This window comes from Ctenocephalides felis, unplaced genomic scaffold, assembly GCF_003426905.1.
Source record: "Ctenocephalides felis isolate EL2017-DRISC unplaced genomic scaffold, ASM342690v1 CF-g0.4_SCAFFOLD_01170, whole genome shotgun sequence".
Taxonomy (NCBI): domain Eukaryota; kingdom Metazoa; phylum Arthropoda; class Insecta; order Siphonaptera; family Pulicidae; genus Ctenocephalides; species Ctenocephalides felis.
Genome location: NW_020537324.1, coordinates 50,545,139 through 50,561,912, shown reverse-complemented (window position 1 = coordinate 50,561,912; position 16,774 = coordinate 50,545,139). Strand labels below are relative to the sequence as shown.

Genomic DNA, 16,774 nt, shown 5'->3' with positions numbered 1-16,774 from the left:
AGATTTTAGTTAATTTTTTTTAATCAATTTTATTTGACTGTCTAATATGTGTTTTGATCATAATACAAGTGCGGCATTTTCTATAGTTAAACGCGTATTTAAAAGAGATTAACTCATGTTGTCATTTTATGTATTTGTATCTCAGATATTAAGCTCAGTTCAGGTTATAAATATCTTAAGAAATAATTTTACGAAAAAAAACTATTTAATTGTTCAATATATATTGTGATATATTTTGTGATATAGGCACTAAATTGTTAATTAATAAGTTATTGTGATATTAAAAAGATTGTATCATTACATAGATTTATATGTTAATCTGTAATCATAAACTATCAACTTCAATCAGAATCATTGTTTCTATATTATCAACCACTCCAAACACATTCCATAATCACAACACTCATGGCCCAACAACACCAATTACATTTCAATGTATACAATATTCTTTTATCTATGTATATACAATATCTGCATATAACTGAAATTCTTGTTTAGAGAATTTTTTTTTTTATTAATTTAATTCAAAACATTATTTTTATAAATTATTGTAAAGTTATAACTGTAAACTACTATTAGCTTTTTTATCACAGAAAGCGAATAATTAAATAGTGTGTTGAAACAGTAATTAAAATTTTAATTTTAAAACTGAATTGTGTTTATTTAGTTTTTTTTTCATCCTTCACCATTTAAAAAAAGAGGTATTTATTAACTACTAAGAAACAGTTTTTTCTAGTATGTAAGATCGGCTACAGGATATGATGAAGCATATACTTAATCAAGTATTTTAAGGTACCATATTAATTTACTTATAAATTTAAATAATATATCTGTTTTCAGTTAAGTTTATCTTAAGAAAAATAAGACTTCATATTTTATGTTTGATAAAAAATAATGGTATTTTTTTTTTACTGACAATGAGAGCGAAAAATCACTAAAAGTTGTTACTGTATGCTTTTCATGCGCTGTGTGAGTAGAAGTTAACATGAAAGTAGCAAGCAACCATAGAACTATTTATAGAATTCAGCATCAATAGAGTGAAGCACTTCAGTGATCAGGTGATAATTATCTAAAGATATGCTTAATAATTCAGATTCTTATTTTAAACTAGTTGGCATTGGTATTTTGCCTTGAAGCAAGTTACATGAACTTCTCGATGTGTAAAGAATCGACTTAATCAATAAAAACTAAATTATTGTATGAGTGATTAGAAGTATTCCGAGTGGATTTATTACACATGATTGAAAGCGAACGAACACGTTAACTCGGAGTATTTCCTAAAAGCAAATTTCCAAAAATCAATTTTTATAATTGAACCAGTTTTCGTAGGACTTTAACGGTTTAGTATGTTCATTAAGACCAATCACTTTGTCGTTATACCAAGTAAAACGTCTAATTTTCTCAAACTTTGATGAATTTTTAAAATTAAACTACTTGTCGTAAGACCGTAATATTTCAGTAAGTTCTATAACACTAAAATTAATCAGAATCATTCCCAACTAAAATCTTTCGAACAGTTTTTGATTTTTTAAAATCAATTCGGTAGTATGAGCTTAAATGCGGACGAAAAGTTTAACACTGACAAACGATAGTCCCCTTTGAGATTTGCCACACCTCGTATAGCGAATGGCTTTTAAATTTTTTAAATCGGTGCAGCCGTTTTTGAGAAAACGTCGATTTACGACAAAAAATCTGTTCACATACACGCACACACATACACACACACACTTTTTCGACAATTGATCTGTGGGAAAATGGCTTGAAAAGTCGAGTAAACATAAAATTAGCGAATCGGATTTTTTATGAAAACATAAACTCTTCTTCGAGAAGTTAAAAATATATTAATTTTTAGAATCTAGAGAAAGGTTAAGGCATATTATTCACTAAGATAGAAAACGTATTTTGTGACATAAATAAACAGAAGTATGGTTTCAAAATAATGCGTGTTAATAAAACATTAAATAAAAATGGCGGACATTTGAATCACGGAAACGCTCGTTTTAGTTGTTTTTTATGTTTATATATCGGCTTTATTAATATCGTGTTTTTTCTTTTTACATATAGTTGAATAACGGCATATTAGATTTAATAAGAAATATGGTTTCAAAAAAAAATAATAATAATAATGTTTCCAGCCAAACGCTTTTCCGTTCACAAGCGGAAAACAAGTTGGCAACTGAAAATTCTCCAAAACGGCGCGTAATAGAAATATTTAAAAATATCAGAAGTTGGAAATGCGCAAAATCCACATTAATTAGAGCCTTAAAAATATAGTAATAAAACCAGAGTTTTAAAGGGTTTTGCATTTTTATATATATTTATGTGCCATTATAATGGTAAAGGAATTGAAGACTAAGTAAATAATAGCATCTACATAAAAAAAAGTTTGCGGATTTTAAATGACTATTTGTGTGCTAATGATGAGATCGTTAAAGCAAATCCTAGTTTTGAATCGTTTGTAACATGATCAGTTAACAAAATAGTGTAAAAAGATATTTTCATATTTATGCTAATATAACATTGTATATATAAATATATATGTAATATTATTTAATATTCTTATTAATATGCTGCGCGTTTTAAAGTCATACATTTCGAAAACACACCTGTAATGCAACATGACTTTATCATTAGAAACAAGACCTTTGTTTATAATCCTATGGACATCATTGTTGGCAAAATATAACCTAAAACCAAGTTAATGTGTCACAAAGTGATTTTTTTTTCATAGCTTTTGTAATTCATGTGGTCTGTTATATTATTGAAAAGCACTTTTTATCATATACATACATTTTTTCAACGAAGCTTTAATAAAGAAGATTGTAAATCATGGCAGATGATCAGAAGTATATTAAAACACTTGCTATTGCCACATTGGGGTTAGGCTGTGCATATATATTAACAAAATATAGAACTAATTTAAGATCCGTGCTACGAAGATTGACAAACCGAAACTCATTGAAGTTTAAATCGATAAAAGTAATTAACACAGAGGCTGAATGCAAATTCGTTGTAGAATTATTGATGAGGTTTGTGGAAAAATTTTTGGTTTATTAATTTTCAATATCATATTATAAATTATTTTTTCAGGCAATGTTGTGAGCTTGGGGTTCTCGGATTTGATTGTGAATGGGTAACAGTAGGAGGAGCTCGTAGGCCTATTGCTCTTTTACAACTGGCATCACATGATGGTTTTTGTGCGTTATTTAGATTATGTCGTTTAAAGAAAATTCCACCAGAATTAAGGGTAATAGTAGAGTCTTGTAGCATCTCTACAAATGCATGATTTATTTGAAAATTAGTATGTAATCACAACTTGTACAAATGAAATCTTACTTAAGTGATCAATGTATTTTAAGTATTGAATCATTTGCAATATTTTATTTATTGAGACGTTAAATATTTTTTATCATATTGGGGTCAATTTAAATAGACTCTTTATAATTGCTGTCAATAATTTTTTACAAATCGTATTTTTATAAGGAAAGCAATATACTTATTGAAAACTTTACTTTTTTTAATCTATTTTTATCATTGTGTGTTACTGTCTTGTAAATGTAAATGACTTTATTTCTTGGTTTATTGTTCATTTCTAATCTTGGTTTATTGTTTTATTTTATATAGGCATTGCTTGAAGATAACAATATTTTAAAAGTTGGAGTGGCTCCTATAGATGATGCCAGATACCTAGCAAATGATTTTTCTATTCAAATGGATGGTACATCAGACTTGAGACATTTAGCAATTGCAGCAAATAAAAAGCCTCAAGGTTAATATTAAAATTATATATTTTGCTGAATCTGAAATTGTGTTTTATGATTTAATATGTTGTAGGCTTAGCTAATATGTCTTCAGATATTCTTGGAGTGACACTTGATAAAAACTGGCGCATCAGATGCTCTGATTGGGAAGCTGAAAATCTAACGAAAGCACAGCAAGAATATGCAGCTGGAGATGCTTTAGTAGCCATAGAACTATTTAAAAAGCTTTCTTCAAACTTACCAAATAGTATGTATATGTGTATATACTTAATTATTATATAATAATTTATTTTATTATATTTGTTTATACTTGTTTACTTGTATGAAGGTTCCTTGTTATTTGCAAAATCAAACTATTCAAGGGCTGCAGATATTTGTAGAAATTTTATAAACATTAAATATAAGCAAAGGTCATCTCAAGCAAAAGTTCAAAGTGGATTTGGTGAGCCTCATAAATCACAAAGGTATCATATTTGAAATTTTATTTTCAAACAAATTCTAATTTGATTCAATTTATATTGCTTATTAGAAATGGCACCATATCCAAACCCTATTATAGAAATTTTTCAACTCGAAAAAAACCTTTGTATCACAACTGTTATTTAGAAGCACCAGATGGAGAATTATTGTGCACTTGTGATAGAAAGAAGGCAGAATGGTAAGTTCAGTTACTTAAATAATATCTATATATTTAAAACTACATGTAAATGGCATTTTGCCTTGAGGCAAATTGCTAAAACATCCAGATATGTCTAAATAATCAATTTAATGAGATTTATTGATTCAATTTAATTTTTGCATTATTACTAAAAACCAATGAATGCAAGTTTCAATCGATATATTTCAAACAATTCGATCAATGATATCGGTAATGAATTAATTATAGTGCACCAACAATTATAGTGCATTGTATGTTCTGAAAGCGCCGCACATTATTTCAAACTTTGATAAATGTTAGGATGTTAGTTTAGATTAAGACCATGTGAACTCTGGTGCCATTATAAGCTTCAATATAAATGCAAAAAAATCCTTAACTTTTAATTATGAGGAAACGGTTTGGATGAAATTTGCCAAAAAGCGAATTAGTACGAATCTCTATTGATATTTTTCTAATGGTTTTTAAATTATCAAAACTGATTCACGATTTTTTGCAAATAAAAGTGACAGAAAAATGTTGCACTTTTCTAATTCTAAAGTAACGATTTGGCTGATGTTTCCCAAAACTAATCAATGAGTTTTTTTTACGAGGTTTATCGATTGTGTTTTGAATTTTTGAAATCGGTTTAGCCACTTTTGAAAAAAACGGTGAGAAAAAGCCAAATTTTGGCTCACTCCATGAAAACTTCGATTTAATTAGCCACTTTTAAATTAAAACACTAATCGTAGACTCGTAATATAAAATAGTTATATCTTTTAGGTATGTACATAAGCTTTTGGGTGAGATAATATCGGAAGATCCATTTACTGTAAGATTGAAGTTTGAACCATCAGGAAGAGCTGTGGGTGAAGTTGGACAGTATTATACACAAGCTAAAATTAATCAGTGTGTGGTATGCGGTGAACAACATTCATATATTAGAAAAAATGTAGTACCCAGAGAATATAGAAAACTATTTCCAGGTTTGTAGAATTGTTAGTAGATATATAATGGATAAAAAAGCAAAAATTAATTATTGTGAACAAACTTACTTTTGTGGAATTTTGTCCAAGGTCACTTTAGTTCATGATTACAACTTACTTTACATTATAAGGCCACAAAACTGAAGGTCATAATTATTGAAAATGAAACATAACAAAATTTTTAGTAAACCAAAAAGAGTGATTGGTCACAATATTTCTGTCCTCAAAGAGCTTTGTTTGTTCTGAAAATTGTTCAAGGTTTAGCCAGCAATTATAAAGAAAGCCGATAAAGCGAAAACCATGTAGTGGGGAATAAAGATTGATTTCTCAATATGCATGTAAAGAAATTTTATAGATTGTTTTAAAGGAGGTTTAAAAAAATACAATTACAAATCTAAAATTAGCTTCTTTTCCTTTATCCATAACAAATACCTGAATTGCTTTTTTTTAATTAAAATTTCATTTACAAGATGCAACAAAAAATTTGAGGAAGTTTGACCATTAACCGCAATATATTTTAGTGAAAGCCAAATTAAAGCTTCAATTACTTTTTTGATACATGCAAATGAACTGGGATTAATAAAATTATTTGTCCGGATGATAGTGGTTATGAAGGAGCATACATCACATGATGTCCTTTTGCTCTGCACTTCTTGTCATCAAAAGAGCAATATTAGTGATCTTAGTATGAGAAGAAAACTAGGTATTATGTGTGGGGCACCATTGGAATCGGAGGAAGGATCACATCGTTTAATACAATCAGCAGATATGAGGTAAATTATTAAATCAGTTAGAATACAAAAATTTTGTATTTCTATATTGTTAAATAGTATAGAATAAATTTAGAATTCAAATATTTGAAAATAATGATTTTTAATAAATATTCTTTGCATTCACAGACAGTTGAAATCAGCAGCTAGAGCATTACTATATAGTAGTGATATAATTCCAGATTCAAGAAAAGAAATACTAAGACAAATAATTTTACGATCGTATCCAGATTCTGAAATTACTGAAGAGCTTTTGAAACAAGCATGCGATGTTCAAACAACGTAAGTTTGATTAATTTTTTTTCTTGTTGTTTTTCAACTTGAATTTACCCTAATTTGAGTATACATGTGAGCAATAATATACAATTTTTGAATGCTGTTCAAACATGCACCTTGAATAAAAAATCTCAAACTCCAATAATTAAATTAAAAGTTTCATCTAGTAGAACTTTTTTTGTATTAACATTATAATTATTATGTTTAGGTTACCTAATATGTCTTATGAACCTCACGGAAGCAAAGTAGTAGAATATTTTTCAACAAATCCTGATACTGGTGGATTAGTAGGATTAGAACGAATGTGGAGAGAACATTTTCTACAAGTCATGAAACCAGAGTTTTTGCCCCCACTTTGGAGTGTTACACATAATGCGAACAGGTGAATTAAGTAAAATAATTATTTAATAAATTCAATTAATAAGCTTTTGGTACATGTTAATTGAATATTTCACAATTTATGAATTATTTCAAAGTAGTTACATATAAAAATATGATTTCACATGTGTAGTGCATGATTAAATAAATAGATTTGCATGCATAATTGCATGAAAATTTGTATGCATATAATATAAAGTAATATAAATTATTCAGACTAAAAATACGTGCAGAAGAAGGCCGTGTGGAAGCATCTGATTTAGTACTGGCTGGAATTGACCATCAAAGAAATGCAGACTTAATCGAATGATTTTTTTTTATATGTTTAAATATGCAGTAGTTTGTTTACTACATTTATGATAGAATATTATTAAAATATAATTTTGACAAATTAAATATATTTTCATATTTGAAAAAAAATATTTTAAAATATTATTCAGATCATCAAATAAGGTCACTCATATCACAGTTTTTTTTTTTGGCTAATGAAAGTAAATATACTGTGAGTAATCTATTACTGTTGAAGCTAGCATATTATGATTACGATAAACAGCTTTTCTTAAGTAAAAAATGAGGAGATTGATTTGTCAGAAACTAGATATGAAATTTCAAGTTAAAATTTATTACTGGTTATTCAAAATTTACGCTCAGCCGAGTTAGATAGAATGGGTAGAATATACATCAATATATTATTATACAATATATTATTATATTGTCTAGGACAAGGATGAGCAACCAGCGGCCCGCGGGCCGCATGCGGCCCGCCGGTGGTTTTTCTGCGGCCCGCCAAGCATTTCTCAACTACAGATTATTTTTTTATATATTTTATTAAACACGACTGTAAAGGCTAATTTTGTTGTCACTGGTAAAAACTGTTGTTCGCAGAAATAGCATTTTCTGACAAAATAAATATTAGTTTAACAATATTGCAAGAAAAATTGAGAACTTATATTGCGAAGTTTAAATCATCGTGAATTTAAAAACTTCTTGACATTTTAGAGCGTGAATATGATGATGTGCTTTTCAATACCAAAGTACGTTAGCTCAATAGTGATGCAATGCTTAAAGGAGTATACGACGAACTACAATTGTTTTTGGATATGAAAGAACAATTGTAGTACTTTTGTCAATTTGGTAATAAAAGATTTTAATTTGTGGTCAAAGCTAACAAAACAGCTGTGTTTTCATGTAAATGTTTTCTTCGCCATTAACCATGCAAAATAATACAGATTTAGAAAATTTATTTTTCCAGTAAACATCGCAATTTTTTATAATGTCAGCTCTGAGAAATTTTCGCTTTTGAAGAAAAAACTCAAATCAAATTATGATAAATTGTTTTTTTGGAAATACGTATGTGTGCGAACAATTACACAGGTCCACAAAAGCACAGTCGCTGGATAATAATTCATTCATTCAGAAAAATGCTAGATTCAAGTTTATGCCAGTTTTTAAACGTTTTTCCATATTATATATATATATATATATATATATATATATATATATATATATACTCAGCAGTAAAAGTACATCGACCCGATCCAAACAACTTTTTTTGTGGACCTGTGTTAATTTCAACCATGAAATTCATAAAAAATACCACCTATCAAAACTGAGTAAAACATATCAAAGCTGCATACGTGTTGCTACTTTCCATATTAAAAAAATAAAATAAATAACAAAATTTAAAAAAACGGCTGATATTGATCAGCTTATATAAAAAAGCAATTCCAAATTTCTTAAGTTTTCAAGTAAATTAGTTTTTCTGTTTAACTATTATTTGTTTTTATTTTGTATTTTTATTTATAAACACTTATAGTATACACTCGTAATTATATAAAATATATACTTTTTTCAATTTTGTATTTTTGTTCTTATCTTGTGGCAATTTTGTAATTCTGTTGCAGTTACATTATTCCCGCACTCAGTCAATAAATCTTTTGACCTAATTTTAGTTCAGACTTTTGAAAAAGCTTCAATTTTATTCAAAAAGAAAAATCAATTTATATTTATCATGGGTTGTACGACCGTAACAATTTTTTAAATTTTGTTCTTTATCTTTTCTTGCGGAATGGAAAACTACATACAACTTCAAATTTTCATTATTTTATAGTCATTTTAGTAGTCCAATCATTTTTTATTTAGCTCGGTAATCGATCAATTAACTATTATCGTCTTTTTTGTGAACCTTTTTAATTGAAATTCAATCAAGATTTTTCTGAGATTATAAAAAGGGTTAAATTTATCCGCTCTATTCGCTGCAATATTTTAAAACCAATTAAATTCTTAGATATTGGCAATGAAATGGTTACCTCCGATAAAACTAACTGATTTGCAGGCTTATCCTACTGCACAAATATTTTCCGATGTGCATTAAAAGTACATAGTTTTTGAATGTTTGCAGAAGGCACAATTCTAGCAAAAAAATTAGAAATTTAATATTAAAATCTGAAGATAAAACTGTTTTTGAGAGAAAACGTAAACTTATTTTCAGAGTTATTGAAATCTCACTCGTTTTGCTAAGCATAGCATAACTTAATTCGAATATGTATGTTAGTATTTTAGCGTTGTAGTGGGTAAATTATCAATGTAATATGTGTTAGCTGCCCCTTTCATTTATATACCACATATTTATACATTCAGAATTAGTCATTTCTAATACTAATGATTTTCTAAAAATATTTTCGGTGGCTAAACGTTCGCCGGGTCAGCTAGTATATATATAAATTACGTGCGGCCCGCCATAAAATTTTGAAAACCAAATTGGCCCGTGGGTTAAAAAGGTTGCTCGCCCTTGGTCTAGGATATGCATCTTATTTATTATACTCTTCTTTTACCTATGCATGCAATTATTTTTCGATTATATGTGCCGCCATCTAGTTTTGCCACAGCCATAGTAGACAATAGTATACTAGATAAATAAGCATATAGAGTGTATACAGCTTTATTAATAATAGTTTTTAACCGTAAATTGCAGGCAATTCCATAATTTCTTTAATATTATCAAAAGCTCATTTCAATTTATAGGCTTATCGCTGTATTTTACTTAACCTCGAACTCAGAAATTTCGCGCCGGTTTAGTTGAAGTTTGGCGCTCTTGCGCACAGTAAAGTAGATCATCACTTTTACTCTATCTGTCTCAAGTATGACTTCATTTTAAATAAAAATGGCGACCATGTTACATCGTGGTGTGAATTTTGCGGAAAGTTTAGTACGAAAAAATGGAATTAAGGTAATTTAGTTAATTATTTTATGAAACGAAAATAATACTATATATTATTATTTATGTGTTATAAATAATTTTGAAGTGATTTATTGTGTGAACTGAATAGTGTTGAGGCGAGAAATTTGAGGGTCAGCTGTTTAGTGAACTATTTTAACTTAATGCTATGTTCTAAAAATGTACAGTTTATTACGTGAGTTATATAATATAATTCGAAACGAATTACTAGATTTGAAATTATCGTCTGATGTAAGGGAAGCGTATGATGTCTATTAATAAATACATTACATAAATATCTTCTTTATCGAGTTCAAAATTTTACCGCATGAACTGTCAGTTTGACATTTGTGACAGCCTGTATTATTATAATTCAATTAGAACGTGTTAATAACGATAGGTTATAATAATTGTAAATGTCATCATTCTATTTAGCTACATTGATACAATTCTTAAGGCAAATATAAAAACTTGATAAATATAATGCAAATTATAATATTAATTTATTATGGAAATTTTAACTGAATATCAGATTACGTATCAAGTTCCAGAAACGTTAATTTCATTATGGAGATTATCAGACCAAAATAGTTTATGCCAATAGTATATATAACAATACACTTGTTATTTTATTAATGATTTCTTAAACAAATGTAAAAAAAAAAATTAAACTTTTAAACATTTGTTGGCTGTTATAGATTTACTATTTTTTTCCCTAAACAACTTAAAAACATTGTCAAAGTAATGTACAAAACCGCACAGTCATTATGTAAATCCATCAAAGTTCTTAAAAACTAAATTAAATGTTATTCTCAAACATCAATGCACGAAAAGTTATTAACAAGCTTCTAGTGATAGATTTTTTATGATTCTTTTTTAATATACCTAAGATATATTTTAATGTGTTTAATTGAACATATAAATCTTTGCTTTGTCTTTTTTTCTTGTTTCTAATTGCAATATAATTGTGTTTTTATTCTGTGTACATTACAAACATTATTACAATTTTTATAAAATAATTATTATTTATAGTATTCAATATTAATTCTTGGCGTGGACCTTTTTTTGTTAAATATATTGTATACAATTTCAAATAAACAAATAAGTCTGGAAATTATCTTATCTCAATTGATTATTATTAGGAGACGCACATATTAAGTTGTACTTTGATCTTGCTTATTGTTATGTATGTAACTATATATGTATATGTATATGTATATATAATATATGTACATATATATATATATATATATATATATATATATATAAATAGTCAATTATTATATATATACTAGGTGGCCCGACAGACATTGTCCCGTATCGTTATTAGTTTCAAATTTTTTAATATCTTACCCTATACTTTTTAATATCTTTTTGATGTCTTGTTTTTGTGATTTATTAATGGTCTTAGCCTAAGCAGTATAAGAAATTCAGAAAAAAATATTATAGTATCTGCCGTAAAAGAACAATATCACACTTGATTTTACCACCATAATTGTTTCAATATTTTAGTCTATGATTGTCATAATCATATAAATATATTAATTGCTGGTTGTGTTTTTTAAATACAGAGTCCGAATTCAAAAGACAAATTCGACCTTGGAGGGATAGGTTACTCTGTGTTCTCAAAGCTAAATTATTTAAAAAGCTTTTACTGACTATAACGTGCCATTATAAACCGTCCATTTTCGTACTATAAATGCATGTTATTATATTTGCTTCTAACATATTTTCGTACTCACTGATGATGACATGGAGTACTTTGCCAAAATGCCTGAAAAAATTAAGAAGCTTTAAAATCTGTACTATTTTTTTTTATTTGTTATGCTCTCCAATATTTTGTTCTACAATATAATATGTATTGTATATATTATATATATATATATATATATATATATATATATATATATATACAATATTATATATTCTACAATATATATATATATATATATATATATATAATATAATATAAAATCCATTGATGAGCATATTTTAAATATAAAGTGATCCATCTAAAATGTAAACAATGACTCAGGCACAAAAATAAGATATTTCATAAATTATTTTTTCTAGTCGCGTGACCTTTGAGTGTTCAATAACAGATAAATTCTATTTCCTGACCCAAAAATATATTTGTTTAATAACAACTGTTCGTGCCTTATCATATTTTTTTATAAAAGAAGACAATTTTGATTACGTTATTGTTTTTGTGATTTTTAGATCGAGATATAATGCTTTTTGTTAAATTTTGTAGAACATGAGAAGAATGAGTGTTTTCATTCATTTTCAGTCATTAAACGCTAATTCGAACTATTTCCGTCTATAAGTTTAGACGTATACAATAACTTTCAAAATCAGAAATTAATATTAGTGTGGGATTTATGTTAATTAGCTACGCAAATACGGGTTAGAAATTCCATTATACATTATAACATATGCATACATATACATATCGATTTAGATAAATAATTATATTGTTTCATTTCAAGTACCTATGCGTTCAGTGAGCATCAACTTCGAAAAATTAAATACACGTTGACATATTTAAAATTAATGATGGACAAGCAAATATTTAAATAATGAAATATATTTATTTGCAATTTATTAGATTCAATATGAACTTCTTCTTCCCAACTTGTACATATTTTGTTATTTACTCAAAAACAACTGTAGTTATTACATCACTCTTTTATTCGAATAATAATCCTTAAACTTAACCCTTTGAGTGCTAAAGTTTAAACAGTTCCAATATTTAATTATATGAAAATTGACAAAAAATCTATATCCATAACGAATATGCATAGGTGCATGTAAATATATTTGATCATATATGATAAGATTTTGAAATGTAAAGATTTCGAAAAAATATTGTTTCTTTTTATTTGTGAATTTAATATCTCTATAAACGGTTTGGGAATAAAAATTCTAGTAATTTATTATATATTACACGAAGTATAATTGTTATTAAAATAATTAGTGCAAAGATATTAGTTCAAACATAATTACCCGAGCATACAGATCATTTTCCTTTGTTTATTCCCTACAAATTTAATTTACCTTAGGAGATTGCAATGTAATATAATTATAAAAAAATGTATGATAAATATATGCATGAATATATTAAAATAAATTTAGTTTAAAACGAACAAAATAATAGCAATTTTTTTTTTTTTTTTTTTGAAAAAGTATTGAATCTATCAATATTAATTTTAATGTAACATTAAATTGAATAAGTAATCTATTAATATCATTAATATAATATAAATATCTACTATATATATATCATTTATATTAAATCATTTTATTTAAGTTTTTACTTTTATTATAAATTATCGCCGCCAGTCTTTAGATATCTTAAAATACCTTATTTTTGAATCAGTTAACTGTGGCGTACTCATTGTACTTTGCGCACAGTTTTGTCATCAGCCTGATAATACATTTATTTCTTATAATACTTGTATTATACAGTAAAATTATATTTTGAGGTAGAATGCCACTTAAAAATATGTATTTTGTACTGGCATATTTTCGCAATATTCTAAACATCTTTAATATTTGAGTTTTTTTTCAATCGTTTAAATTTTAATAGCAAATTGTCACTGTGTTATACGCATGACGAATAAACTTGTCATGCTGCCATTTCTTTATTGCCAGTATATTCATCAATCACAATTAACGCGTTGAGGCCGCTGACGGTCCCTAAGGACCATCAACTTTCCGTTTGTTTGGCATCGTTCTCTGGAGACCGACAGTTAACTTACCATATGACTGCCGTCGGACCTGAGAACCGGCACCAGAATTTCTTTTTGGAAAATCTGTGTGATCGACAGTATTAAGAAATAAAATTATTCCTAATTAATTTCGGTTCCATATAATTTTAATAAAATATTGAATGAAAGATTTTGAGCGAGTTTCCATACAGAATTGGCCCCACCCTGGTATTTAAATAATTTTGATGCCGTTCTAAAACCTTAAAATTTTATATTTATTTTAAAATGCAATGCAATTTAGGAATAATTATATGAAATATTAATCACGTAATATATTTGTGCATTTTAAAATAAATAATAAATTTTAAGATATAAAATTGAAATTGAAATAATTTATTACACACATACAAATATATAGAACAATATATAAATAAATAAATAAATATTTTTATTATATGCTTACAAAAATATAAAAATATTTAAAATATAAATGTACATATATGGTACTTTACTAAGCGTTTTACATAGAATTGTTCAATATATAGATTTTGTTACAAAACGCGCGCTGCGAACACTCGAGCAGTGATCTAACTGCTCTGCTCGCCTTTGCAATTGAGAGAAAACTTACGCGGCTATTCTATGAGCGCTAGCGTGTACTTGCTCAAGTTTTTTCAAGTTTTGAATGTGTTCTACCACATGGACTAAAACTAAATTTTGCACAGCATAAGAAAAAAGAATAGCCATTCTAACGATACTAATTAAAAATTAGTCCAAACAACCGTCCAAAATTTGTAACAAAAAATTGTTTTGACTTTTTCATAAACTAACAAATGATTATTTAACAATATTTGTTATTAACAATATAGTCCACACCTATGTGAATATAATCCCGTTATTTGTTTGTCGATATCTTTTACAGTTGCGACAAAAAACGACTTTGAAAAAAGGGGCCACTTTCGGATATTTTCAATGATATCTCGGGCAAATGATGAGCTACGGATTTGAGATTTGGTATTTCGGATTTTTTCGAAAAAAGCTATAAAATGGCATCAAAAGCATTTAAATACCAGGATGGGGCCAATTCTAAACAAAAATGTGGTACGTCGTAAACATTGCCGACCGTTCATCATTGCCGGCTGAACGAAAAGTTGAGCAAATTCGGCGCCGGGGCTCAACGTGTTGACTGGTTAAAATTTATAGGGTATTTTATAGCAGAAAGACTTTGTTCACTTTCGAATACAATGTTTTGAACTGTTAAAATTTATATATCTTTTTACTTTTATACAAAAAATTTCAGATTTTATCCGTAGCACCATGGCAAAACACCCAAACACGAAAGCTCAATGTCTTGGAGCATATATCCTTCAGCATTTTGCAGGAAGGTGGCATACCGACACCTCCGTAAGTAAATTCATAGGCATAAATATCAATAATAGTTAAACATTTGATTTAAAAGTTGTTTTATCACAGATTTGGCGTGGCAAAATCATCAGCTGAAGCAGCTAAAATAGCTACGGATTTGAAAACAAATGACATTGTACTCAAAGCACAAGTTTTGGCTGGTGGTAGAGGGAAAGGCCAATTCAAATCGGGCTTGAAAGGCGGCGTTCGAATGGTTACAACGTAAGTTTGAGTCTCTCGCTTTGTATTAATATAATATTTAATAATGCTTGTTTTTTACTTTTTTATACGCTTTTTACAATGTAAATCGAGGCTATCAATAGTTTGAACATTTAAAATTATATACTTAGTTGATGAATTAAAGCTGCCTACAGACTTGTTGAAGACTAAGAACTGAATGAAGTTAATTTCATTTATTTATAACAATCAGAGTCAAATTGTATTCTATGTTTCAATGATAAAGCGGATATGACTTATTCTAGGACATAACTTTGGGAGATGAGTTAAATCTTCGGAGTATTTCAAGAAGAAGTAGTAAAAGTCTCATTGTCATGTCAAAGTCTCATTTCTCTGATGATGATTTCACTTACACTCACATATCTTTCTATACGGAGAGATTCTATACACAATTACAAACGCAGAATCAAATTCAATTTTTTAATTATTTTTAAAGAGAAAATATCAAGTTCTTACATTGTTTTTTTATGAAAATAATGTTGTCAACTTTATGCATTTAATAAGAACAAAATATTTATAAAATATTTTAATTATACATCACATTCCCTTTCTACCATTTCTATTTTGAGGATTAAGTATATTTTGAGAATTAAGTATATTGGGTAGTTTGATCAGCATACTATTACTTTTATAATTATAATTGCATTTATTATTTATATAATTATAATTGTGTAAAAGTAATAATATAATACTAAATATTTTTGCTGTTTGTATACCATTTAAAAATAACTGAATTGAAAAAATCACTGATAAGTTTTGCAAACTGTTGTATAGTTATTTTGTTCCATAGAAAAAAACAAATTAACTGCATTTGTGTTATTTCTGGTATGTATATGATATTCCTGCTTGTGGTCTTTCACGGACAAAGATTATTGTAGCTTTGAATGTGACCCATAATTGTAAATGTCTTTACATCGTGTTAACAGATCTAGGATCAATGTATGAAACTTGGATATAACCAATTCTCAGTTATAACTTCTCTCTGAGTTACCCAACTCTAATATAGTTATATGTATGCACCAATATGTATATATATATATATATATGTGTGTGTGTGTGTGTGTGTGTGTGTGCTAATTCGAAGAAATATGCGACCTAATATCCTGGCGTATAAATATAAAATTCCTATCCTTACCGAACAGCGTTCACGCGAACACATTTTTTGAGAAAAAAAATCACCTTACTTTTTCAGGCCAGAGCAAGCAGAAAAAATATCTTCAAAAATGATCAACCAAATATTAGTAACTAAGCAAACAGGTGAAAAGGGTCGGATATGTAATTCGTCATGGTCACAGAAAGAAAGTTTCCCCGAGAATAATACTTTTTGGCCGTTATGATGGAGCGAGCTTTTTCTGTAAGTTTCTATATTATTATGTAGATAGTATTTAATAATTACCCATTAAT

At 27.6% G+C, this 16,774-nt stretch overlaps 2 protein-coding genes across 2 annotated transcripts; both read left to right on the top strand.

The window, feature by feature from the left end:
• Positions 1 to 2,727: 2,727 nt before the first annotated feature.
• On the top strand, positions 2,728 to 7,115 carry LOC113367361 (exonuclease 3'-5' domain-containing protein 2-like). Its single transcript, XM_026608972.1, has 11 exons — positions 2,728 to 3,029; positions 3,091 to 3,247; positions 3,625 to 3,769; positions 3,835 to 4,008; positions 4,090 to 4,225; positions 4,291 to 4,419; positions 5,179 to 5,381; positions 5,986 to 6,154; positions 6,281 to 6,433; positions 6,636 to 6,809; positions 7,022 to 7,115. Exons 1-11 carry the CDS (start codon positions 2,830 to 2,832, stop codon positions 7,113 to 7,115), a joined length of 1,734 nt encoding a protein of 577 aa, XP_026464757.1. The 5' UTR covers positions 2,728 to 2,829.
• Positions 7,116 to 9,810: 2,695 nt separating this feature from the next.
• On the top strand, positions 9,811 to 16,725 carry LOC113368186 (succinate--CoA ligase [ADP-forming] subunit beta, mitochondrial-like). Its single transcript, XM_026609752.1, has 4 exons — positions 9,811 to 10,034; positions 15,030 to 15,133; positions 15,203 to 15,355; positions 16,563 to 16,725. The coding sequence occupies exons 1-4, from the start codon at positions 9,969 to 9,971 to the stop codon at positions 16,705 to 16,707; spliced, it is 468 nt and encodes a 155-aa protein (XP_026465537.1). The 5' UTR covers positions 9,811 to 9,968; the 3' UTR covers positions 16,708 to 16,725.
• The last annotated feature ends 49 nt before the right edge of the window (positions 16,726 to 16,774 follow it).

What these genes read in the sequence shown, in the direction of transcription:
- LOC113367361 (XM_026608972.1), top strand. Translation starts at nt 2,830, where the DNA reads ATGGCAGATGATCAGAAGTATATTAAAACACTTGCTATTGCCACATTG. An exon ending in AGCAAATAAAAAGCCTCAAG is followed by an intron (nt 3,770 to 3,834) that starts GTTAATATTAAA and finishes AATATGTTGTAG; the next exon opens with GCTTAGCTAATATGTCTTCA. An exon ending in ATATAGAAAACTATTTCCAG is followed by an intron (nt 5,382 to 5,985) that starts GTTTGTAGAATT and finishes TCCGGATGATAG; the next exon opens with TGGTTATGAAGGAGCATACA.
- LOC113368186 (XM_026609752.1), top strand. Translation starts at nt 9,969, where the DNA reads ATGGCGACCATGTTACATCGTGGTGTGAATTTTGCGGAAAGTTTAGTA. An exon ending in GGTGGCATACCGACACCTCC is followed by an intron (nt 15,134 to 15,202) that starts GTAAGTAAATTC and finishes GTTTTATCACAG; the next exon opens with ATTTGGCGTGGCAAAATCAT. An exon ending in GGCGTTCGAATGGTTACAAC is followed by an intron (nt 15,356 to 16,562) that starts GTAAGTTTGAGT and finishes TTACTTTTTCAG; the next exon opens with GCCAGAGCAAGCAGAAAAAA.